This window comes from Lutra lutra, chromosome 8 (genome assembly GCF_902655055.1).
Source record: "Lutra lutra chromosome 8, mLutLut1.2, whole genome shotgun sequence".
In the NCBI taxonomy this organism is placed as follows: Eukaryota; Metazoa; Chordata; class Mammalia; order Carnivora; family Mustelidae; genus Lutra; species Lutra lutra.
Window position 1 is genome coordinate 57,460,904 of NC_062285.1, and position 25,517 is coordinate 57,486,420.

The window sequence follows — 25,517 nt, forward strand, 5'->3', positions numbered from 1 at the left end:
ATAAAGTCATTGAGATATTTACCAAGCACCTACCACATGCTATGCTAGACAATGGAAATAATCTTCCTTGTCTACACAGGAATGAGGGAAACTTGCAAGAGCAACTATAATCACAATCACCATGGTTAGCAAGCACCTCAGTCCTTTATCCGTGCAACCCACCATTTTCACCTAAAAACTCAAATACGGTGACTTCATCCTATGAATCAGCTTTCATCAGAAAATGTAACCTGGTAAGTGGCATAAGAACCATACCTTTGGGGAACCCCACCACCTGCTGTGTCCTGGTGTTCCTTCACGGGAAGCTGTAGTTCAGAAGAGGCTTTGTAAGGCCAGGACACATTTATGTTCAATTTCCCACTAATTGACAATAGGAAAGCCCAGAAACAATGCTGTCCCACCCCAGGGGGGTGTGGCCAGCTGGTATTGGCCGAGGTTTCCACATCCCTTGCTTGGAAACTCACTAGTAACAGCACCTGGACCACAAACACTAGATTTTCAAATTAAGGAAACAGTAAGTCTTTGAAGAACATTCTTTTCCTTTTACTCTGCCTTCACAGGGAGCTCCCAACTTCCCTCTGTGGCTCTGAGTCTCACTACCTGATTCCAGGACCCCAAATCAAGAGGCAAGTGGGCCCACTGTTACAACACTGGGCTTGGGTGGCAGTGGGCATTATTAGCCATCTGAGACCAAGAGTCTTGTCTTTAAGGAATAAGCACTTGCGAGAGGGGCACCCACTGGGGCCTGAATCCTGGGTTGAGGGGCCACGGGCCTGTCTGGGGTCACCTGGAGGCCAGGCCCTCACACCTGTGACCGCTGGAGAGCCTCGAAGCTGCACGAGTGCCCAGCTGTGAAGGATGTGATGTCACTACGCCCTTGGCCAATCTGAGGGCCGGGTAGGTGGGCGGGCTCAGGAAGGTGCTGAGTGAGCCGCTGCCTTGCGTATGCGCCTGTGCCTGCGCCTGCGCCGGAAGCACGAGCCTGGGAACGGCTGGTGGTGGACGCTGCTTTGGCGTCTGCTGTACCCCGCAGCCTTCCGGGGTTTGAGGCCTCGGGGAAGTCCTGGTTCACCGCCTCTTTCTGACTGCAGCTGCAAAGATGAGCGCAGAGGACAAGGTAGCGTTCATGGTTTTTTTCCTTATAACTTTAATTCTTTAAATAAGTTCAAGTTTACAGAGAAGCTCCCAGAATACGACACAGAACCTCACGTTCGACACCCAGGTTCCCTTGTGTTAACACTGAGCCACATTCGATTTATCATTTTTCCAAAGAAAAATTTCTCCCCTTCTTCCTGAGAACCATCTGAGAGCAAGTCGCGTGCTGATGCACCCTACCCCCTAAAAACTTCTGTAGGCATTTGGGGCATTCTTTTCTGTAGCCATAGTACCACGGTCAAAATCAGAGTATTAGTGTTGCCGTAATACTATAAGCGAGAAGTTTCACCAGAAGTTCATATTTCACCAGTTAAGGTCCCAATGACAACTTTTTTTCCCTAGTCTAAGATTCAATCAGGAATACATACTGTTTGGTTGTCAAGTCTCTTTTCTTTTAACTTGGAACATTTCCTTAGTCATTGTACTAGTCAAGATTCTCTAGAGAAACAGAACCAATAGGAGATATATATGCATACATACATACACATATGCCTATATTCATGTATATATACTTATAGATGAGATTTATTGTAGGAATTGGCTCGTGTTTGTGGGGGCTGAGAGATCTCATGATCTGCCATCTGCAAGCTGGCAATGGTGTAAGCCCATGTCTAAGTCCAAAGGCCTGAGAACCAGGAGCACTGATGTCTGAGGTCAGGAGATGGATGTCCTGGCTTAGGCAGGGAGCAAATTCATCTTTCCTCTGCCTTTTTGTTCTGTTCATGCCCTCAGTTGATTTGATGATGCTCAGCTGTGTTGGTGAGGGTGCTCTTTATTCAATCTTCCAATTCAACTGCTAATTTCTGTGGGAAATACCCTCATAGACACACCCAGAAATAACGTTTTACCATCTATCTGGGCTTCCCTTAGCCCAGTCAAGTTGACATATAGTGCTAATCCTCAAAATCTTCTTTTATCTCATGACCCTGATATTTTGCTGATGCAGGCCAATTATTTTGTAGGATATTTCTCAATTTAGTTTTTTCTGATACTTTCTCATCATTAGGTTGAAGTTAGACATTTTTGGCAGAATACCACAAAGGTGGTGTTGTGTCCTTCTCAGTGCTCAATATCAGAGGCACATAAATTACTTTGTCTGGTGGTAGTAACTTCAATCCACTATTCTGATAAGTGACTAACAACTGGTTATCCGGAGGAAAAAGGGCCCTGATTTGTAATATTTAACAATTTCCATGGTGTAAATACTCCCACAATGGCCAGTTTCATGCTACTATTTTGTCATCACTAACCGCAAAATTGGGAAGAGATGTGCCACACCTCAGTTGGTGTGAGTTGACTCTGGCACACCACAACTTTGATGACTTGGATTACAGTGCTGTCTACCAGTTTCTCTACTGTAAAGTTACCATTTTTTCTCTTTATACTAAATAAGTATTTTGTGAGGAGATACTTTGGTAGTATAAAAATACTGTTCTTTATCAGACTTATACACATTAATTTCAGCACCCATTGATGATCCTTGCCCAAATCAATTAATATTATGTTTCCCAGATGGTAATTTTCTAAATCCATCATTTTTAAAATAATTTTCAGTTGGCATTCTAATAGAAGGAATTGTTTTCCCTTCTTCCCTATTTTTTTTAAATGTTTAAAAAAGATTTATTTATTAGAAAGAGCATGCACGTGTGCACATTCTGAGGGGGTGGGGCGCAGAGGGAGAGAGAGAATCCCAAGGAGACTCCCATTGAGCATGGAGCCTGGTGCAGGGCTCAATCCCACAACCCTGAATCCATGATCTGAGCTGAAATCAAGAGTTGGATGCCTGGGGCACCTGGCTCAGTCATTAAGCGGCTGCCTTTGGCTCAGGTCATGATCCCAGAGTCCTGGGATCGAGCCCAACATCAGGCTACCTGCTTGGCAGGAAGCCTGCTTCTCCCTCTCCCACTCCCCCTGCTTGTGTTCCCTCTCTCACTGTGTCTCTCTCTGTAAAATAAATAAAAAATCTTAAAAAAAAAATTGGGTGCTTAACCAATTGAGCACCCAGGTGCTCCCCCCACCCCTGCATTTTCTTTCTCTTTTCCTATATAATTATTCATTTATATCAGTTTGGACTCATGACTATCTACTTCATTCAGTGGCTTATAATCCATTACTATAATTATTTATTTTGATGGTCTAATTGCCCCAGATTTGGCTAGTAGGAGCCCCTTTAAGCTGGCTTCTATGTCCTATTGACATGACCCCATCATTCTTCAAATATTATTCTTTATATTCTGGCATAACAAGATGTTCCAGGCTAACTTTGTACTTTTTCTGCCCCAGCCCTGAAATCAGCCATTTCTTTATGGAGCCCGGATTCATTTTAGTGGAGAGTGGTATATAGAAACCAAAGTTCTGGGCATTAGAGGTATTCATTGTTACTGGAGTGTCATTACTTCTATACCCTGTCAGCAGACAGAATTAGGATTTATGTCTATGTCTATTTCTATTCCTATGTATCTATATTAAAATCATGAGGTGGTAGTAACATCTCCACGTTCAACCCAGTGCCACATGGTTCATTCTAGTCTTCCCCTTTTCATATTTGTGATTCCTTTCTCTCTGAGAGAACTGGCTCCCACTATCTTCAGGATATTTACTTATTTGCTTAATTCTAGAGCACACAAAAATTCATTTCAAAAAAAAATTCAGAATTTCTGACCCATACTTCTGTGAAAAATAAGCCTATTAAATATTTTTATAGTTCTTTTTTGTCAGAGGGAAAATAGTCAAAATACGGTCTTCAAAAATCACTTGGAATGAAAACATATTTCTTCACAAAAACTTGTGTGCAGATATCCATAGCATCATTATTCTCAGTAGCCAATAAATGGAAGCAAGCCAAACATCCATCATTTGATGGAGAAATAAAATGTGATATGTCCATACGATGGAATATTATTTGGGCATAAAAAGAAATGAAATACTGTTATGTGTACCCAATAAATGAATCTTGGAAACATGCTAAGTGAAAGAAGTCTGTCACAAAAGACCATATGATGTGTGATTCCCTTTATATGAAATGTCCAGAATAGGCAAGTCTATAGAGAAAGAAAATAGATCAATGGTTGCCTAGGGCTCTGAGACAATTGGGGGAGAATAGGGAGGGACTGTTCATGTACAGAATCTTTGCAGGGGTTAATGAAAAAAACTGTAAATCGATGGTGATGGGGGCACCTGGGTGGCTCAGTCAGTTAAGCATCTGCTTCGGCTCAGGTCATGATCCTGGGTTCCTGAAAACTAGCCCCTTGATGGGCTCCCTGCTTGTTGGGGAGCCTGTTTCTCCCTCTCCCTCTGCCTGCTGCTCCGCCGGTTTGTGCTTTCTCGCTCTCTGTCAAATAAATAAATAAAATCTTTAAAAATAAATAAATAAATAGATTGTGATGATGGTTGCACAACTCTGAATATAATAAAAACCAGTAGGGGTGCCCAGGGGGCTCAGTCAGTTAAGCATCTGCCTTCACTTCAGGTCTGATCTTGGGGTCCTGGGGTCAGGTCCTGCATTTGGCTCTGCACTCAGCCAGGAGTCCACTTAAGAACTCTCTCCCTCGGGGCATTGGGTGGCTCAGTGGGTTAAGGCCTCTGCCTTTGGCTCAGGTTGTGATCTCAGGGTCCTGGGATGGAGCCCCGAGTCGGGCTCTCTGCTCCGTGGGGAGCCTGCTTCCCTTCCTCTCTCTCTGCCTGCCTCTCTGCCTACTTGTGATCTCTATCAAATGAATAAATAAAAAAAAAAATCTTAAAAAGAATTCTCTCCCTTTGCCCTTCCACTGGTCATGCTTGCTCTCAAAGAGATTTAAAAATCTTTTTTCAAAACCCACTTAATTGTATACTTTAGCTAAATTTTATGATATTTGAATTATATGTTAATAAAGTTTTTTTTTTTTAAAGTTACTTGGAACGAAAGCTACTTGGGGTGATTTTTTTCCCTCCTGTATCAACATGGTTAGGAATACAATTTGGAATACAATTAGATGTGTGTGTGTTTTAAAGATTTTATTTATTTATTTGATAGAGTGAGAGAGAGTACATGAGTGGGGCAAGGGGCAGTGGGAGAAGCCAGGAGCCCAACGAGGGGCTTGATCCCAAGACTCCAGAATCATGACCTGAGCCAAAGGCAGACGCCTAACCAACTGAGCCACCCAGGTGCCCCTACAATTAGATGTTTTTTTTATTTTTCCATCTTAGGGTCCCTTCATTTTTCTTTTTATTTTACATGAGACATTCTTTTGTGTATTTTATGTAAGACATCAACATGGTTCCCAAAATCAAAACTAAAAGAATAGCTAAAAGCATACAGTTAAAAATGTATTACTTCTCTCTCCCCTTTATTTTTACTCTCTTCCCACACACCCACTATAGATAACCAAGGGTCTCCTTTATTCTTCTGAAGTTTCTTTTTGCAAAAATAAACACGTACAAATGTGTTTTCTTATTTACCCATCTTTTTTATGGAGAAGGGACCACACCGTAGATAGTTTTACCTAACATAGCTCTTATCTTATTTTCAGCGCCCTGAAAACACACGCTATCACTTCATAGAGCTTCTGTGTCTTCCTGCCTTACAGGTGTGTGGGACTCCACTACAGAAGCCGTAATTTATTCAAGCATTCATATGTATGAACACCTAGCTTGGGAACATTACAAGCAATGCTATAATGAATTATCTTGTGCATCTGTGTTTTCATATTGTTGGAAGTGTATCCTCAGGATGAATTTCTAGAGGTAGGATTGCTGAGCCAAAAGGTAAATGCAGGTATACTATTGCTAGATATTGCCAAATTCCACAAGAGGTGTACAACGTTGCATTCCCATCAGCATTCTCTGGAAATGTCCATCTCTCCATGGCCTGCTCAACTGAATGTGTGGTCAGACTTTTGAAGTCTTTGCTGATAGGTGAGAAATAGTATCTCACAGTAGTTTTGAGTAGCATTTCATGTGTTGTGAGTGAGCTCCAAAATATTTTCACTTGTTTAGGGCCATTTTTGATTATTAAAAATCATATGTTAGGTTTCCTAATTCTAAAGCTCCTGAAGAATTTGGGGAAGGTTGGACAATATCCTCAGGCTCATCAAAGGATTCTGAGTTAAGGGATTAATATGGGAAGGCTCCAGAAATAGAAATGGTCTTTTTAGCATGGGGAGATTTGTCAGGGACAAACATGAACTGTCTTATAAAATGCAGCCTAATTTTCTCTTTGAAACCTAGAGTGTACAGATAGCCATTTGTCCCTTGTATCCTTCATTCAGTTCTTCCCACAACTATTTGCCATTCCACAATGTTCTCACCTCAGCTCTATGTTAGTCTAGTTGCGCGCCTCATTGAAGGGCCTGCTATCATTTACATACTTGCCTTTTCTTTCTTGTCCAGTCTACCTGAGATGGTGGGTAGAAAAATTCCTCCTCTTCCCCACTCCCAGATGTATCCACATCCTAATCCCCACAACCTGTTGGATGTGTTATGTTACGTGCCAAAGGGAAATTAAGGTTACAGATGGAATGAAGGTTGCTGTCCAGCTGACCTTGAGAGGAGAGGTTCTGGATTGTCTGGGTGGGGCTGATATAATCACAAGGGCCCTTATAAGTGAAACTGGGAGGCAAGAAAGTCAGACAGTTTCAGAAAGAGATTTGAAGATGGAGGAAGGGACCATGTGCCAAGGAACCCATGCGGCCTCAAGAAGCTGGAGAAGGCAAGAGAACAGATCCTCCTTAGGGCCACCAGAGAAAACAACCCTGCCAGCACCTTGATTTTAGCCCAGGGAGACTCATTTTGGACTTCTGTCCTCCAGAACTGTAAGATAATACATTTGTATTGTGTTAAACCACTAAGTTTGTGGTGATTTCTTATGGCAGCTATAGCAAACTAACGTGGCTCACGTGGGCCCGGCACAGTAGCAGCCGGTCTGCCCCAAAGACCTGGAGAGGGTGGCAATGGGGAATTGGACAGGACAGCTCTGTGGAACTCCACTAAGGGAAATCTGTAGGAACGGAGAGGACTAAGTATGGAATCCTGGGGAGGTAGAGGGCAGCAAAGGAGCTGGAGATGGAGCAGCCAGAGGGTCAAGAAGACACACAGGAGAAAGGAGGAAGATCTCAAGAAGGGAAATAAGAATCGGATGTTGCAGAGCTCCTACAGGCCTTTATATTTGGAAAGCAGCAGTGAGTTTGTGGAGAACAGTTTCAGATAGGGCCGGAAACCCAATGATAATGGTTTGAGGAGTGAGTGGGAAGTGGGGAAAAAAAAAAACACCCAAAACTGAATTTGGTATTTTTAAGAGATTTGATAGTGAAGGGAGGAAAAGAGCATAATAAGTTCAGGAGAAAGCAAAGCTAAGTGGTTTTTTTTTTTTTTTTTTTTTTTTTTTTTAAGTTTTTGGGGTGGTTGTTGTGTTGTTTGGTGTTTTGTTTTTACTGGAGGAAGGTGGTGTGGATTTTAGACAATCTGAACACAGGGGAAGAGTGAAGATGCAAAAGGATTTTAAAAAGACCTGAAAGGGATGACTCCAGAGCCCAGGGCTGGCCTTGCAGCTCTGGTCAGGAGGGGGCATCTGTGAGGTTCTTAAATTTCCAGACCCACTGAGTGGCTCTCTTTTTGTTTTTCCTTCTGCTGAAGTGAGCAGTGAAGTCATCTGCTGAGAGGAGACGTGTGGAAATGAGCATAGTCAAGGTTTGGCCTCTGTGGCAGCCGAGGGTAAATTGTGAGACTTCTGAGCAGCCCTGAAAAGTCTAACTCAGGCCTCATACTCTGAGGCAGCAGAGGAGGCAAATGGCTGAAATTGTTCATGCGTTTCACAGAGATTGAGCGCTGCCCATAGGAAGCTGAGTTAAGACCAGTGAAGCTTCGAGTCAGGCCTGGGGGACAGATGAGTAGCGCCACACGGCAGCACATTGTGGGGGTGGGAGGAGGAGGCCTGGGCTTGGCTGAAGGGCCTGAAAATCAACCTGGAGAAAGAAGGAAGTTCTTTTTGGAGAAAGTGACTTATGGGATATTTTAGAGAACAAGTACGTTTGAGGTGAAGAGGGGAGGGGGTAGGGGTATTTGAGGCAGCAGGCATGGCCTTGTGGAAAGGCCCAGAACACACAGCCCAGACAGCACAGGGTGCAGAGACAGGGATGGGAGTGGCTTGTAGAGGACCGACCTACATGGCCAGTGGGGCCAGATCATAAGAGCCTTGCATTTTAGGCTCAGGATTTTTATTTTGGATTTTCATCCAAAAGCCATGAGAAGCCATCAGAGGATTTGAGGCAGGAAGTGACTTTTTAATTTCAGTTCCAAGGAGTAGCACTGAGGACAGATGGGAGGATTGGAGGGGTCAGGCTGAGGCCAGTTAATCCAAGTTAGGAGGAATGTGAGCAGACATGTTGGGGGAAGAAGGGAAGGAACAGTGTCTGACTGGCTGTGGGAGGTGAGGAAGAGAGAAAGCCAGGATGATGTCCTGGTTTCCAGCTTGAGTGAGAGTGACAAAAATAGTTTTGCCATTTACTCAGATTAAAAAAAAAAAAAAAAAAAATAGAAGCAGCAGCAGATTAGGGGTAAAGGAGACCCCGCAGTCAGAAATCGACAGGTTTGTATGGCAGTCGGAGAAGGAGGCATGAGTAGGAGTGTGAGGATGGACTGATTTTTGTCTGCTGTCCAGCCTAGTTCAAAAAGGGATGCCGTACTGGCTGCCAGCCAGAGACAGCCTGAGGCAGGGCAGCAGCACTAGAAGTCTCCAAGCTGAAGGCTAGGTTTAGTTGGGGTGGTGAAAGGCTAAAAGCTCTTTTAAGAATAGGATTACAGCGTTTGAATTTTCATATGCGGCAATTTGGAAACAATGACCAGATACTCAGGAGCAAGGCATGTATGTTTTCCTCTAGAAATGGTAGGTTTATTTGTAGGAACATTTTTTCCAGGGAGAGGATCTAGACCTTTCATCAGATTCTCAAGAAGTTTCTTAGAACCCTATAAAAATTAGGTATTGATACCCGGTGGCACCATTTTTTTACCTCATCCTCACACTTTCAGACATAATCTGTCATCCAGGTAGGGGTGTGCACTGGCTGTGTGAGCAAAAGGCAAACGTTTCTTCATAAAATTTTAGTCAGAGTCCCAGAAGGCCTCCTTCCCAGAATACAAAGGGAGGAAAATAAAAGCCTAAGAGCAAAACTGCGGACTGATTGTGAATGATTTATTAGCTGTGCCCACTTTCTCCCGCGTTTTCTCCCACTTTCAACATTTGGGCAGATGAGGTTGCATGAATGGTAAGCAATTTGATATATGGCAACATTTATATTTACAAATAAATATTACATATTTATTTTTATTTATTTATTTATTTTTTAAAATTTATTATTTATTTGACAGAGATCACAAGTAGGCAGAGAGAGAGGAAGGGAAGCAGGCTTGCCGCGGAGCAGAGAGCCCAATGCGGGGCTCAATCCCAGGACCCCGGGATCATGACCCGAGCCGAAGGCAGAGGCTTTAACCCACTGAGCCACCCAGGCGCCCGTACATATTTATTTTAATATTGCGGCATTTTCTTTTCTTTCTTTCTTTCTTTTTTTTTTTTAAGGTTTTTAGATTTCTTTGTTCCTAAGCTTTGGTGGACAATAAAATTGAAAAGAAACTCTTCTTCTGGGATCAGAGTAAATGATCTGTTCCTATAACCTGAGAGGTGAGATGGAATTTGAACTGAGCGCTGTTGCTTTCATGGTCCTAATACTGCCTGGTTAGCCTGACAGGTAAAATGTGAGCTGACAGGTATTTTACCTGACAGGTAAAATAAAGATTAAAGGGAGTTGGGGAATGACGTCTGCATCTCTAGCACTCTGTGTAGAAGTTCTTTTGCAGCATCTCACATAGGTGCCAAACTTTTTATTGTTAGATGCCAAAATTAGAGCTTTGACAAGTTATTTTTTGAAAAAAAAAATTTAAGGATTTTACTTATTTGACAGAGAGCAGGAGCAGGCAGAGAGATAGGCAGAGAGAAAGGGAGAAGCATATTATCTGCTGAGCAAGGAGCCTGATGCGGGGCTCAATTCCCAGGACCCCGGGATCATGACCTAAGCCGAAAGCAGACGCTTAACCCACTGAGCCACACATGCACCCCCATGCAAGTTATTTTTTATGGGAGATTTCTTTAAAATTGTGCCAAGTCTCCAGAGGGGCTTCTGGGTGGCACAGTTGGTTAGGTGTCCAACTCTTGGTTTCGGCTCAGCTCATGACCTCAGTGTTGTGGGACAAGCCCTGAGTGAGCCCTGACTTGGACTCTGTGCTCAGCAGGAAGTCTGCTTATGTTTTCTCTCTCTCTCTCTGCCCCTCCCCCCACCCCACTTGTACTTGCATGCCTGTGCGCGCTCTCTCAAATAAATAAATAAATAAAATCTTAAAGAAAAGGTACGCTGAATCTCCAGAAAACATCGTATATGATAATCCAGTTGATGGGAATCCCAGGACCACATTTATAGAAGTAAAATATCTCTTTCTACACAGCAAGATAAACTCCATTCTGTTCCTCTCACAAATGCTTACGGAGGTCGGGCTCTGACCCAAGTAAGGCACCATGTGAAGAAACTCCAGCACACATGACCAGCAATTTGGTAGTTTACAAAGCACCTCTTGCATTTATGCCCTTCATCTTCACAAGAATGCCGGGAGCTGTAGGAGGTGGTCTCTTCTTATTCTAAGTGAACAAAATATTGGTAAGATGCAGTGATGAGATCTGGATTCAAATGTTCTGACCCCAAACCCCGAGAAGCTGGGAGAAGTGTTGAGATGTCTGTTGACAGGTGCTCCTAAACATTGCTGAACAACCTCAGTTCAACTTCACACTGAGGAGCTTCCTTTATGATGTTGAGCTGCAGGAGTGGCTAAAATGTTTGGAAATTATGGGTGTGAAGATGGGTGGTGAGGGCATGGAGACCCGTTTGAAGCATTTTCTAGCATGTGAGATTGTGACTTGGCTCAGACATTCATGCTTTCCTAGGAAACCACTTGTTTGTGCCCCAGGAAAGTTATGAGCTTCCGTTTTTTCCATCCTAGGTTGGTGGGGGGTGAAGGAAGGCAAAGCAGGCTGAGTTCATTGCAAAAGGAGTGTTTTCCCGCTACCATATCCAGATGTAGTATCTTTCCCTCACCTTAGAGCTACTTCTCTGCCCTATCCCTGAATCATGCAATACCTAGCAAGTTCTTATGGAAATGGTTTGTCATTCCATCCGTCCACACTCGGTCTGTATGTATAGTCATCTGGGGCTTAGTTCTCGGACCAAGATGGCAGCTGTGAAAACGCAGTAGAAGGGACCATCTGAGAGGTATGTAGAAGAGGCAGGACTTGATAATGAATTAATTGGTAAATAATTTGGGAGCACCTGCTATCTAGTAAGCACTGTGTCTGGCATGTAGAAGAAAGGAAGAAGAGATTAGTGGTGTGAAATCATAGCCATGGGTATTACTGAATGCTAAGAGACTTCTCTAGGAGGAAGCTACTTGAAATAGCCAGCAAATGCTTTCTAGAAGGGCATCTCTTTATCTGGTCCTTAGGAAATAATTACAGGTTTTGAAGAAATTGGAAAGTGTTGCTTATTTAGGGAAAGACCCAGTGAATTTTGTTTTTGGGTTTTTTTTTATTAACATATAATGTATTATTTGCAGCAGGGGTACAGGTCTGTGAATCATCAGGCTTACACACTTCATAGCACTCACCATAGCACATACCCTCTGGAATGTCCATAACCCAACCACCCTCTTCCTACACCCCTCACGCCAGCAACCCTCTGTTTTGTGAGATTAAGAGTCTCTACGGTTTGTCTCCCTCCCAATCCCATCTTGTTTCATTTTTTCCTTTCCTACCCCCCAAACCCCCCACCCTGCCTCTAAAATTCCTCATATCAGGGAGATCATATGATAATTATCTTTCTCTGATTGACTTATTTCACTCAGCATAATACCCTCTAGTTCCATCAACATCATTGCAAATGGCAAGATTTCATTTCTTTTGATGGTTGCATAGTATTCCACAGTGTGTATATATGTATACATATATACACATACATACATACATACATACATATATATACCATATCTTCTTTATCCACTCATCTCTTGATGGGCATCTAGGTTCTTTCCATAGTTTGGCTGTTGTGGACATTGCTGCTATAAACTTGAATTTTGTTTTTGATGTGTTCAATTCTCAATATCAAAGGAATGGCAAAAGTCAGAGGTTTAAGAATCTTTTTCAAATAGGTGATGGCTCACAACCTAGGATTTTAAGGCAGGCTCAAAGGATTGAAACAGACTGAATGAGTCTTGGGGGACCATTCACAGTAAATGGCCCCCCTATAGGGACTTGGGTTCCAGAAGACCTCATGAAGTACTGCAACATCATGGGGAGGCCTGGGCTTTGGAATCAGGTAAACTATGTAGGCATACTGGTATGACCATTCCCCATGTGGCTTTGGGCAAGTGATAGAACACCCACTGGTCTCATTTGTCAGTTGTAGGTAATTTCCCGGCCTTGTAGACTTATGAGTACTACATGAAAATAATTGTGTAGGGGTGCTGGGTGGCTCAGTTAAGCGTCTGCCTTCGGCTCAGGTCATGATCTCAGGGTCCTGGGATTGAGCTCCGCATCAGACTCCCTGCTCAGCAGGAAGTCTGTTTGTCCCTCTCCCTCTGCCCCTTACCCCTGCTCATGCTCTCTCTCCCTCAAATAAAATCTTTAAAAAAAAATCGTGTAAAAAGTTGGTGCCTGGCATAAAGAATGCACATAATAAATGGACAGTTATATTGTTAGCTATTAGAGTCATGGAATAAAAGGATCATTCCAAGGAAAAGGTTGACATCAGTGTCAGACACATTTTAAAGATTGAGAAGGACACAGCCTGAATTAAGGCTGTTGGACATGAGAGGTTTTTATTTTTAGAATGGTAAATTCTGAATGGCAATTTCCCTTGGTTCTATGTAATTCTTTACAGGTTTCCAAATACTTTCTTTTAGGAACAAAATAATACCTTTCTTGGTTGGCCAATGCTGTGTTTTTTTGTTTTATGTTTGTCGACTAGAAATTGGGAACATTGGTCACTCAGCGTTCATTTCCTGTGCCCTCAATGAACATGACTTTTGTTCTTGATTCCAGGGGTTCCATGGGTCAGGGAATTCTGATTATTCTTTAAAGTAGCTTGAATACTTTCGGTTTTAGGTATTGAAGTCATTAAAATGATGCTTACTGAACAGTTTTGTTTTTTGTTTTTTTGTTTTTTTGTTTTTTTTTTTGCTTTTGTTGACATTGGGCGGCTGTGATTCATTTCACTCTCAAGTGCCTTAACAGATTAACAAGAATTTCAGTTGTGTTAAGTTCTGTTTTTTCTAAAGCAATACTGAAGGGAAAGTCTTCTGTTAAGGTTCAAGAATACAAAAGGAACTATTATGCAATGTGCACTTCACTTGCTATTCAAGTCTGAAGTATATAGGAATTCAGAAGAAACAATTACAATATTAGAAAACTTAGGACCAGAATGTTTTATAATATAAATATAAGCAATTTCAATGGTGTTTTGTTTTGTTAGCCGTTAAAATCAAGTATCGTGCTCACGGATCCCGGGGCTTAACTAGATAAGGAAGAAGCTAATGGAAAAAGTAGTTCTCCTCCCCAATTCTCCCCACCAGCTATGCCGCCTGGCCCTGCCAGTTCCTCAAACAGATTGTGTTTTCTCCTTTTATTTGTCTAAGGTGCAGGCTGTTCTCTTATGCCCCAATACTAATACCCTCTGGAATTCAGGTTGGATGTTACTTCCTCAAGGAAGCCTGTGATCCTCCTCCCTGGCTGGGTCAGATTCCTTCTTCCCGGCACCTGGTGCTTCTCCCTTGTAGCCAGGATTTATCCCCACTGTGGCCTCCATGAGGGCAAGGAACAAGTCTAGCTGATTTCAGGCTCTAGAGCAGAGTCCACAGTAACCATTTGTTGAATGGAAGTTCAACATTTATTAAGTACCAAGTGCTTCACTTTGTTAATTCCTCACAATAACCCTCTAGGAGGATAGTACCCTCATTGACAGGTGAGGAAGGTGACACGAGAGATATAACTTGCCCGAGGTCACATAACCAACAAAGGACACAGCCAGGACTTGACTTTGGTCACTTTGGTGCTAAAGCTGGTTTCGTTGGTCTTTCATTTCCCTTGTATAGCCTTCTGAGAAGCCAGCATTCTCAACATGGTGCTTTGTGACCTACCACAGGACAGGGGGTAGAGGGTCTGACCTAAATGCGATGTGCTTCTAGGGGCTGCCTGTGGTGTGCCTGCTTGGCACGCATTCCTGCTGTCCCCAGTCACTGGCCTTGTTTTCATTTCGAGGATATACAGCTCTCCTTGTCTCAGCTCATGTGGTCTGGGTGTGCTCAGCCCCAGGAATGAGGCGCTGTGACCTACACTTGAGCCAGGCGGCGTAATCCATCAGGTCTAAACATTAGAATGGGTTCAGGCATGGGCTTGTGACTCCGTATTGTCAACTCGAGACAACTGAGACCCAATCCGGAACTTTGGTTGGAGTTTTTGCAAGAATAGACTTGATCTCTCCAACTGGTCACGGACTCTGAAAGCATGAAGATTGGCACCTACTTCTACTAGGGCAGACAGGAGGGCAGCTGTGACATCGGGGAGTTTCAGCTGAGCCTTGCTCAAGATGAGCCTGAGGCTTTCTGTCCCTGTCTTTTCACTAACTTTTGAGTATTTAAAGTCCTTTTTCTACTTAAGCCTTTTTTGGTTGAGAGCTGTGCCACTTGCCATCAGAGAAATCCTAACCAGCACGTTGGACATGTTTTGCATTTTTCTCTTTCCATTTTGCAGGGGCTTAGGTCACTTCCACGGGGTGTTGGAATGACCATAAACGTGTGTCTTCTTGGCCTGGGGAGGAAAGCAGTGCATAGGTAACACGGCCCCGATCATGTCGAAACAGGTTTTGTAGTTCTGGGAACTGGGGCTTCTAACACCTGCTCAGTAAGTTGTGGAATATGAGAAACTCCGTTTTTTTTATTTCTCCGTGTCTTAGTTTTGTACAGAATGTGAGGATAATATTTTCCATGCCACTTAGACAAGAAGGAATTGGTAAGAATGTGTCTAGTACTTTGTACTTTGGCATTATTTTCCAACATGCTGGTAACATATCAGCATGTCAATGCATGGTTTTTCCAATTTCTCAGTCGCTAGAGTAACCTAACCCAAGAGTGAGGTGGCTGATTAAGGAGGGTCCTCCTTTGGGGAGACTGTAGAGGGAGGAGATTCCTGTTGTAGAGCTCAGGAGGCCTTAGACGAAGGTCCCAACCTCACCTTAACAGTAACTGTCTTCACGTTCAAGAGAGTTAGAATAGTTAAGTGTCCTTTCTTTCTACTCTATGGATTTTATAAGTGAGGGTCTTTGGGCTTGAACCTTCCAAAACTCACTCTGATCCTTCCCAAACTGCTTTCTCTAAAATCCACTAGCTGTGTTTATAGTACCTGGCAGTAGAAAGAAAAATCTATATGTTCAAATAGCTTAATTTTCCCCTCCCAGAGACATTAAAAAAGTGAAGCCAAGCCAGCAAAGACATAAACCATTTATTTCCATCTCTAAAATCAATGTGAATTTATTGATTGATTTCATATTTAAAATAGTACCTTTGTAAAGTCATTATACTTTACAGAAAATATACTAACTTTATTAAAATAGCTGAAAATGCTATTCTTTTTTTTTTTTTTTAAGATTTTATCTATTTAATAAAGACACAGTGAGAGAGGGAACACAAGCAGGGGGAGTGGGAGAGGGAGAAGCAGACTCCCTACCGAGCAGGAAGCCTGATAGGGGGCTTGATCCCAGGACCCTGGGATCATGACCTCAGCTGCAGGCAGATGCTTAACCAACTGAGCCACCCAGATGCCCCCAAAATGCTATTCTTAATCCTTCTGACTGACCAACCCAACACTTGTTTTCAAAGCACTTATGATTTTCAGAGGTTTCCACGATGGCAAGGAACAAAGAAATCATTTTGGGACAGGAGTGGAAATTTGGTCAGAATAATCCCCCAAATATGTGTCTACTTCTCTACAGACTCCCAGGCTGCCTAGGTTTTAGGGGGTCTTACAAAGCGTACCTAATTATACAAGGTTTTCCTAACTACAGTTGGCCTGCAATTGAAGACAGGAGGCAGCAAAGTATATGCTACATAATAAGGAAAATGTACTCAAGAAACTTAAGTGCCTCAGCTATTTTTCTGGATGCACTAATATGTCAAGTACAATCTTTACCTTAAGTACTGAAGATTGGCATTATATGGTAATAAAAAAAAAATGGAAGACTGGAATGCAGGAAAATAAACGTCAGTGGACTGCGGGAGTAAAAACAACGCTGGGCAGAGCTAGGTGTGGCTTCCTAGTCCATTAATTCTGAACACCAGCCCCGCTGATACTAAGAACAACAAACAGATTCAGATTTCTCTGAAAGAGAAAGACCTGGGCTGTTGAGATTTGGATTTTCAACTAGTCAGTATTCCCTGGTTCAGTCTGTGATGTTTCAAGATCTTGTCACTTCTCCCTTTTCAAGTCCTCTTTTGAGTGATTTCACTGCCTCTTAGCATCAAGCTCTCAAAGAGGGGGTGAAATGAAAATCTGCCAGGTAACCATATAACCGGAAGGATTTTGAAGTTATCCCATAAACTAAAGTTTGGGGATAATGGTAAACTTCAATTATGAAAGCCCAGCGTTTCCTTTTAAGGGAGAACCCTGTTTTGCTTTGGTTTGGTTTTGATTCCCTGGGAGACAACAGAAAATGGCTGAAGAAGTTATAAATTCTTAAGGATGAAATGCAACTTTACCTTAAAAACAAAAAAAAGTTTTCTTTCTTCCAATTAGTATTTGAAGCGTCAGAGTGTAGCCTGAAGCTACGAGCCGAGCCGTTCAGCTCTCTACTCCCCACTCCCGCTACTTGATGGCATAGCCACAGATGTGGGGGCGCACCAGTTCCCAGGACAGCGGCGCCCAGAAGTGCTGCAGCTTGAGCTCAGAGAAGCCCGCCCGCTCCAGCGCCTTCCAGCTCTCTCTAGTCAGGTGGCACCCGTCAAACAGCAGGTACCAGGAAGGATGCAGGATCTGTTGCCAGAAGTAAATCCAGGTGGAGCTCTCAGCAGCTACATGCTCCAGGAAATAGAAAGCCCCGCCCTGAGAAAGGGAAAAAACAAACAAAAAAAGCCCCACGGATTTTAGTTTTGGAAGAACAGGTTTATAAGATGATGGAAGCTTCAATTTCAGTGGCCCTAAAGGCTAACTCTATGAGAAGGCATGGATAAATGAGCACTTACTAAGACATTGTTTTGGCCAATAGTCTCACCTTCGGTTTAGTTTTATCCAGAGCTGCCAATCTAATGGAATTAACACATATTTTCTGTTCATAAAAGTAATGCATCATGACAACTAAACCTGGTAGCAGTTCCCGTATGCAAGGTATGCGGGAACTGCTGCAGGTTGAGCTATTATGATGCATGAATGCCTATCACACATCAACTTGCTTGATCCTTATGATAAACTTATTTGGTAAGTATTATCAGTCCTATTTTTCACATGAGGAAAGTGAGCCACAAAGAAAATGAGCAACTTGCCCAAAGTCACACAGCTTGTAAATGTCAGATCAGGTTTGGTTTGACCCTGGACAGTCCGGCTGACAGAAGCTAGTAATACTGACTTGACCATGGGGCACCTGGGTGGCTCAGTGGGTTAAGCCTCTGCCTTTGGCTCAGGTCATGGTCTCAGGGTCCTGGGATCGAGCCCAGGGTCGATTGGGTGCTCTGCTCAGCAAGGAGCCTGCTCCCACCTCTCTCTGCCTGCTTCTCTGCTTGTGATCTCTCTCTCTCTCTCTCTCTGTCAAATAAATAAATAGATAAAATCTTAAAAAATACTACCTTGACCATATGCTGACCTTAGAAAATGAAGAAAAGTTTAAACAGAAAAACAAGCACTGTTCTATCATCTCAATATAGCTACTGTTAAAACTTTGTGTGCACATCGTATGAATATGTATCTTTTCCCTAAAACTAGGACTAGAATGGACCTTCTGTTTTGTAACCTGATTTGTGTATTCAAATATTATTCTAAAATGTGATTTAAAAGCTCTTTAACAGTATTTCACAGCACTGCAGGTACCATCTCTTACTTATTCTCATTGAAGTTATTTCCAATTTTTCATTATTATAAATACTATTACAGTGACTATCCTTATCCATACATCTCTGTGCCCATCTCTAATTATTTCCAAATAAATAACTTGCTAAAAAGGGGAACTGCTGAGTCAAAAATCTGTTACTTCTTAAAGATTTTACTTATTTATTTTAAGATTTTTATTTATTTGAGAGAGGGACCACGAGAGGGGGGGAGGGTCAGAGGGAGAAGCAGACTCCCCACTAAGCAAGGAGCCCGACTGTGATGGGCAGGACTGGATTCCAGGACCCCAGGATCATGACCCCAGATGCTTAACCACTGGGCCACCCAGGCACCCAAGTCTGTGCCTTCTTAAAGTTGTTGGGGCAGGTTGTCAAACTGCCCTTTGGAAGAGGCATTGCAAGTTTACATTCATAACAGCAATGGGTGTGAGTGCCAATTTCCAACAAACTCCCATCTATACTTTTTCCTCTGTATCCTGCCAATTTGATGGGTGAAATGGTATTTCATTTTCAATAATATGCATATCTTTAATTTCTTAATATATATAACTTTTTTTTGCTAAACCTTATTGGTGACTTGGACTTCTCTTCTGCTTGGTCTGTTGATGTCTTTTTTCAGTTTTCTAATAGGGTGTTGAGTTTTCTTACTCCTTAGGGAATTTAGTATAAGACTATATATACTAGAAATGTTCCCCAAAGTTTCTTGCCTTTTTTATTTTTAAAGAATCTCTACACCCAACGTGGGGCTTAAACTCACAACCTCAAGAGTCCCACCTGGGTGGCTCAGTCTGTTAAGAACCTGCCTTCGGCTCAGGTCAGGATCCCGGGGTTCTGAGATCGAGCCCCATGTTGGGCTTCCTGCTCAATGGGTTGTCTGCTTTTCCCTCTGCACCTCCTTTGCTTGTGCTCACTCTTTCCCAAATAAGTAAATAAAATCTTAAAAAAAGAAAAGAAAAGAAAGTCACGTGCTCTATCAACTGAGCCAGCCAGGCACCCGAGTTGTTTGCCTTTGAAGTACAAAATTTTTTAATGTCTTTTTAAAAAAAAAATTTTTTTTTTTTACTTCATCTGAACATTTTTCTTGGGTTCTGCTTTGCAAACCTGTGGGAGAGTCTGAATCCACACCCAGCACTGCCTGAGACTAAACAAGCATGTCTTATACTTTTGTACCATTGTCACGAGGATGTAAATGCTATGATGAATTAAAATACTGAAGCATCTAAAAGCATTACTAAAGCCATGGTACCACTGTGTCATTAGGGATTTTATTCAGGGATTTTTATTTATTATAAATGTGGGTGAAGGGTAGACACAGTAGAGGTTATACATTATCAGAAGGACTTTGGAAGTCTTCTCCCCTTCTACCTCTGTGGGGAGCAAGGGGAAAGGCACCTCCAAATCCCCTCCAAAACCTGTGGTGACAGTCACACTCTGGCTACTCTAGTCCTGCCTATCCCAGAGAGACAGCTGAGAGGGGGCAGATAAGACCTGGGTTGAGGGGGATGCCTGGGTGGCTCAGTGGGTTAAGTGCCTGCCTTGGGCTCAGGTCATGATCCCAGGGTCCTGGGACTGAGTCCCGCATCTGGCTCCTTGCTCAGTGGGGAGCCTGCTTCTCCCTCTGCCTGCTGCTCCCCCTGCTTGCGCTCACACTTTCTCTTTCTGACAATAAAATAAATCTTAAAAACAAAACAAAAACCTGTGTTCGGGAATGGAAAACCTGGAATTTCCTGAGTGGTTTAAAAAAAATTTTTTTTTCCATAGACAAGAACAGGTAGACAAGAGCAGGAGGCGGCCCAGGTCTGGGGAGGCTGATGTCACCCTTGGGGTAACACAGGTTAAACTAGAGATGGCCTGTCACCCGTTCAGGTGATGGTTGAATACAGTGATGAATACGAAGGTGCGGGGTCAGAAGAAAGATCTGGGCTAGATGTTCACATTTGGAAACCATCTGTGTATGCATGGTACTTGAAAATTTAGAGATGGGCAGAGGAAGAACAGCCAGCAAAAGTGGTAGAAATGTTGAAGTCGGGAGAGATAAAAAGGCCCTAATGACGAGCGCTATGGTGCAAAAGGGAGAATATTTGCGTTAAAGAAAGACCTACTAGCTGTGTAACTTTGGGCAAGTTTCACACCATGAAGACAGTATCTGTTATAAAGGACTGTTGAGAGGGTTAAAGGACAGTGTAATACAGCTCCTGGTCAAATGCAGCAGAGAGCGGGGGCTTCCCAGGAGCTAGGGAGGACGACCACAAATGCGATCTCATCAAGAGTGCTAGAAAATACAGGGAATTGTTACTTTGTAGGAGTAACACTGTAGGCAAAACACTTACTAGCCTTGCCCATTTACTGCCCAGCCTTAGGACACAAGAACCCAGAATTTGAATATAAGAATCAGAACATTTCAGGGCACCCGGGTGGCTCAGTCGGTTAAGCACCTGACTCTTGATTTCCACTCAGGTCATGATCTCAGGTTCGTGGGATCCCAGCCCCATGCCCAGCTCTGTGCTCAGCGTGGAGTCTGCTTGAGATTCTCTGTCTCCCTTGGCCCCTCCCTCATGTGCTGTCTCTCTAAAATAGATGGATAACTCTCTCTCTGACAAAAGTGTTTTAAAAAAAAGTTTCATGTCTGTCATTCCCATTACCATATACGTGTGTGTGTGTGTGTGTGTTAGCTCTCACACAGTGGGCTTATACGCTACATAATAGTCCGTGCTTTGATTGCTTTTTTTCATTTAACATTATCTCTTGGGATTTTTTCATATTAACATAGATAGCTCTTCTTTTATGCTATGTGACCATTTACTTGAACAGCCTCCTACTGATGGACATTTAGGATAATTCCAGTTTATGCTATTACAAATACTCCACAGAATGTCTTTGCAAATAGGCAAGGGTTTGCATATTTGTGCAGTATGGCTATAGGATAAATTATTACTGGATACAAGACTGTGTTCACTTTAAGTTTTGAATATTATCAAATTACCCTCCAAAGAGGGCAGTTCCTCCTGTGTACTGCTTCCCAAACAAACCCCAATACCATATTGACCTTAAAAGCCTCTGACATTATAATAGGTAAAAACGGTATCTTGAGTTGTATTGTGTTGTATTTCTCTGTGTGGAAGGCTGAGCATTTTTATCATATAATTGGCTTGCTTTTTCTTTTCTTTTTTTAAAAGAGGGCAGGACGAAGTGAGGGAGGGGCTGAGAGAGAGGGAGAGAGAGAATCCCAGGCAGATTCCACAGCCAGCTCCAGCCGGAGGTGGGGGCTGGATCCCACTTCCCTGAGATTAGGACCCCAGCAGAAAACCAGAGTCCCACCATTAACCCAGTGAGCCACCCAGGCACCCCTGTAATTGGTTATCTGTATTTACATTTCTGTTCCCATTTGCCTATTTTTCTCCTGTGTTTTTCTTCTTTTTAAAAAATCCTATTAATCTTTTGATTTGTAATGTCTTTTAAAATGAAAGAAGTTAACTTTTTTGTCTGTCATCCCTAGCAAATACTTGTATGTTTTGGTACTTTTTTTTATTCTCTGTAGTTTTTGAAAAAATTGATGTATTCAGAATCAGTCTTTCCCTTTATAGCTTCCTTCTGACTCTAAGGTTTTTAAAAATGCAACAGTCCCTTCTCTACTGGTTTTACTTTTTATGTTTGAATGTTTGAGCCACCTGAAATTGACAAAACTGCCCTTGGTGACCGTGGTTACCACTAACTAGTCCTCCTCACAACCCCCCACTCACCGGCCTCAGCACTCGGCGCACCTCCTGGAGGAGGCGCTCCTGGCTCTCCACAGAGCACAGAACCAGGGTGCAGACCACCACGTCCACAGAGCCATCGGCCACCTGCGGCATGTTCTCCCCCGCGGCCACCACGAAGCGCTCCAACTGCAGGTGTCGGTTCTCCGCAATGCTCTTGATCAAGAACTTCTCAAAGTTGGGGTTGGGGTCAACACAAGTCACCCGGCATCCGGGCGGGTAGAACTTGAAGTTGGCCCCGGTGCCACAGCCCACCTCCAGCAGGGACAGCTTCCCAGAGGGGCCCACAAAGTCCTGCAGGCTGCCGAAGAGCTCCCGCTTCTTGCTTGCCATCTGCTCGTTGTAGATCACGGTGAACCTCTGCATGAAGTGGGGGAACCATTTTTTGCATATCCAGTTCCACAAGCCCAGAAAGTTCAGCAGGAACATGGGAAATGCCAGGATGCAGATGAGTAGCCTGAGGATAACGATGGTAAGCGCCATCACTCGGAAGAGAAAGATAGACCAGTTAGCCCTGGACCCTTTCTTGCAGGAGGTAGAGTTCTGGCCACTTTCCAAGGCCAATCAGCCGCAGAGGAAAATAACTGGTTGGGAGAGAGAGACGCAGCTGAAGTCACCTCATGGGCGAGGGGCCCATTTCACCTAATTTATAGGCGTTTGGCAAAAGATTCAGCTTAGTTTTCACGAAGCCAAGGGAGAAGGTTCCCAGCTTCCCTTAGAGGGAAAGTTGATTATAGTCCCTTAACTCCAAAGCAGTTCTCCTCTGGGAACTACGGTAAGTTTCCTGCGGGAGTTTTCTCTGCACTTAGGCCCGCCCTCTCGGGTCCTCCAATGACATCTGCAAAGAAAACAATCTGTGGGTGGAGCCTGGTGAAACCGAACCAGAAGGCTGCTGACAAGTGTCCCGGTCTCGCTTACCCTTCGCCCCCTCTCCTTCCGTATTTTAAAACAGGAGGGGATTAGACACGCTTGCCTGGCCACAGTCAATAAGAATTTACTCCTTTTGCATTCTGGGCTGAGGCTCTCAGACATTCCTAACTCAACAGGGTTATTTTTAAATCAGTTTCGGCTCGCCTCTTGTTCAAAGGGCGAGTTTGAACTTCAGACTGTGTGGGACTGCTGCATTACTCAGCTAATTTAGATAAAAATCGTCTCCAGAATATTCATCTTTGGGAACCTAAAAACCGAAAGCACACAGAAAATAGTTTGAAGCATTCATCTGTTTTTTAATAATAAATTAAAAAAAAAAAAGCAAGACCTGGCTTTAGAGTGGGTCAGGGAATGCAGAAATTTTCAAAAATAACAGTAACGTTTACTTTTTTCTTTTAGTTTTTGAAACATTTTATTTCTTTAAAGAGAGAGCATGAGCGGGGGGCGGGGGGCAGAGGGGGAGAAGATATCTAGCTGATTCTCGAGACTGGGGAGCGCTGGGCTGGACTGATATAATGACCTGAGCTGAAATGAAGAGTTGGAGGCTTATCCACCGACACACACCACTGCCACCCCCCCACCCACCCCACCCCCCCGTGGCTCTGGTAACATTTACTTTTTTAAACTGGGTGATGGATACAGGAGTGTTCTGTTGTTTCACTAGTGTTATATCCTATACATATGTTATATCTTTTACATTTTTAGCAGCGTTTTTGAGGTGGAATTGACATGCAATAAACCGTATATGTAAAGTGTACAGCCTGATACATTTTGACATATGTACATACCTGTGGTGCCATCACTTCATCAAGATAATGAACACATCCATCACCCCCAGAAGTTTCCCCTTGCCCCTTTGTCTTCCCTTCCTCCAGCCTGCCCCATCCCAAGGCAAGCTCTGATCTGTTTCCTGTCACTAGAGATTGATAGGCATTTCCTAGAATTATAAGTAAATGGAATCAGGCATTACATGCTTTTTTTTTTTTTTTTTTTTTTTTTTGTCGGACTTCTTCCACTCAGGGTAATTATCTTTTTTTTTTTTTCTTTAAAGATTTTATTTATTTATTTGACAGAGAGAAATCACAAGTAAGCAGAGAGGCAGGCAGAGAGAGAGGAGGAAGCAGGCTCCCCGCTGAGCAGAAAGCCCAATGTGGGGCTCGAACCCAGGACCTGGGATCATGACCTGAGCCGAAGGCAGCGGCTTAACCCACTGAGCCACCCAGGCGCCCCTCAGGGTAATTATCTTGAAGGTCAGCACCATTGTTGCACAAATCCACTGATTTTATTAAGTAGTGTTCCGTTGTATGGATCGGTAACTGTTTTTCTATTCACTTGTTGATGGACATTTGGGTTGTTTGTTTGTGGCTATCACACATTGAGCCAACGTGAACATCAGCATACAGGTCTTTGTGTGGACGTAGGCTCTCATTTCTCTTGGATAAATTCCTATGAATAGAATGGGTGGGTTATATGGTAGGCAAATATTTAATTTTTGAAGAAACTGCCAAACCATTTTCCAAAGCAAGTATACCATTTTATATTCCCACTGCAGGTGTATGAGATATTTCGCTGTCCCACATCCTCACCAATACTTGGTATGGTAGTCTTTTTAAACTTCAGCCATTTAAAAAGATACGTAGTGGTCTCTCATTATATCTTTAATTTGCATTTCTCTGATGATTAATAATGTTGAGGTTCTTTCAATGGGTTTATTTGCTATTTGTGTGTATTAATTGGTAAGGTGTCTGTTCAAATATTTTGCCCATTTTTAAATTGAGTGAAGAGCAAGAATTCTTTGTATATTCTCAGTATAAGTCATTTATCAAGTGTGTGATTTTTTTTTTCCTAGTCTGTGGCTTGTCTTTTTAATTCTTTTAGCAGTGTCCCCATCTTGTCCCCTCTCTTTGCTCCCCCTGCCTCTGGCAACGACCAATCTGTTTATCTATGAATTTGTTGTTTTTTTTCTTTTGTGGGTTTTTCTTTCTTTCTTTTTTTTTTTTTTCTTACACATGTAAGTGAAATCATACGGTATGTGTCTTTCTCTGACTTATTTCACCTAGAATAATGCCATCAAGGGGTGCCGAGGTGGCTCGGTCCATCCGTTGAGTGTCCATCTGACTCTTGGTTTCAGCTCAGGTCATGATATGGAGGTCGTGGGATCAAGCCCCAACTCTGGCTCTCCACTCAGCAGGGTGTCTGCTTGGGATTCTCTCTCTCCCTCTCCACCTGCCCCTCTCCCTCTCTTTATCTTTCTTGCTAAAATAAATAAATAATCTTAAAAATTGATCAGTCTTAAAAATAAAAAAGAATAATGCTCTCAAGGTCCATCCGTGTTGTCATTTTCTTAGCTGTGTCTTTTGATAAAGTCAGTTTGTCCATGATTTTTCCCCCTAAAAGCCCTTGCCTATTCTATAGTTGTAAAGATTTCATCTTATATTTTCTCTCTACTTGTTTTATAGTTTTAGATTTTATATTTAGCCTAGGCCTATGATTCAATTAAAGTTTTTTTTTCTTTTTTAATAT

At 42.9% G+C, this 25,517-nt stretch overlaps 2 protein-coding genes across 2 annotated transcripts in view; one reads left to right on the forward strand and one right to left on the reverse strand.

Moving 5' to 3' along the window:
• SLC11A2 (solute carrier family 11 member 2) overlaps positions 1-211 on the forward strand; it is a 59,854-nt gene extending 59,643 nt beyond the window's left edge. The window contains exon 18 of the transcript XR_007129497.1: positions 80-211. The gene's annotated coding sequence lies outside the window, so the exon portion shown is untranslated. The remainder of the gene's footprint in view (positions 1-79) is intronic.
• A 16,576-nt stretch (positions 212-16,787) lies between these two features.
• On the reverse strand, positions 16,788-22,880 carry TMT1A (thiol methyltransferase 1A). Its single transcript, XM_047742190.1, has 2 exons — positions 22,050-22,880; positions 16,788-17,314 (listed from the first exon to the last, which is right to left on the reverse strand). The coding sequence occupies exons 1-2, from the start codon at positions 22,545-22,547 to the stop codon at positions 17,078-17,080; spliced, it is 735 nt and encodes a 244-aa protein (XP_047598146.1). The 5' UTR covers positions 22,548-22,880; the 3' UTR covers positions 16,788-17,077.
• Positions 22,881-25,517: the final 2,637 nt, after the last annotated feature.

Coding starts and splice junctions, on each gene's coding strand:
- TMT1A (XM_047742190.1), bottom strand. CDS start 22,547: ATGGCGCTTACCATCGTTATCCTCAGGCTACTCATCTGCATCCTGGCA. Junction 17,315..22,049: donor TGCGCCGAGTGCTGAGGCCG/GTGAGTGGGGGG, acceptor TCCCTTTCTCAG/GGCGGGGCTTTCTATTTCCT.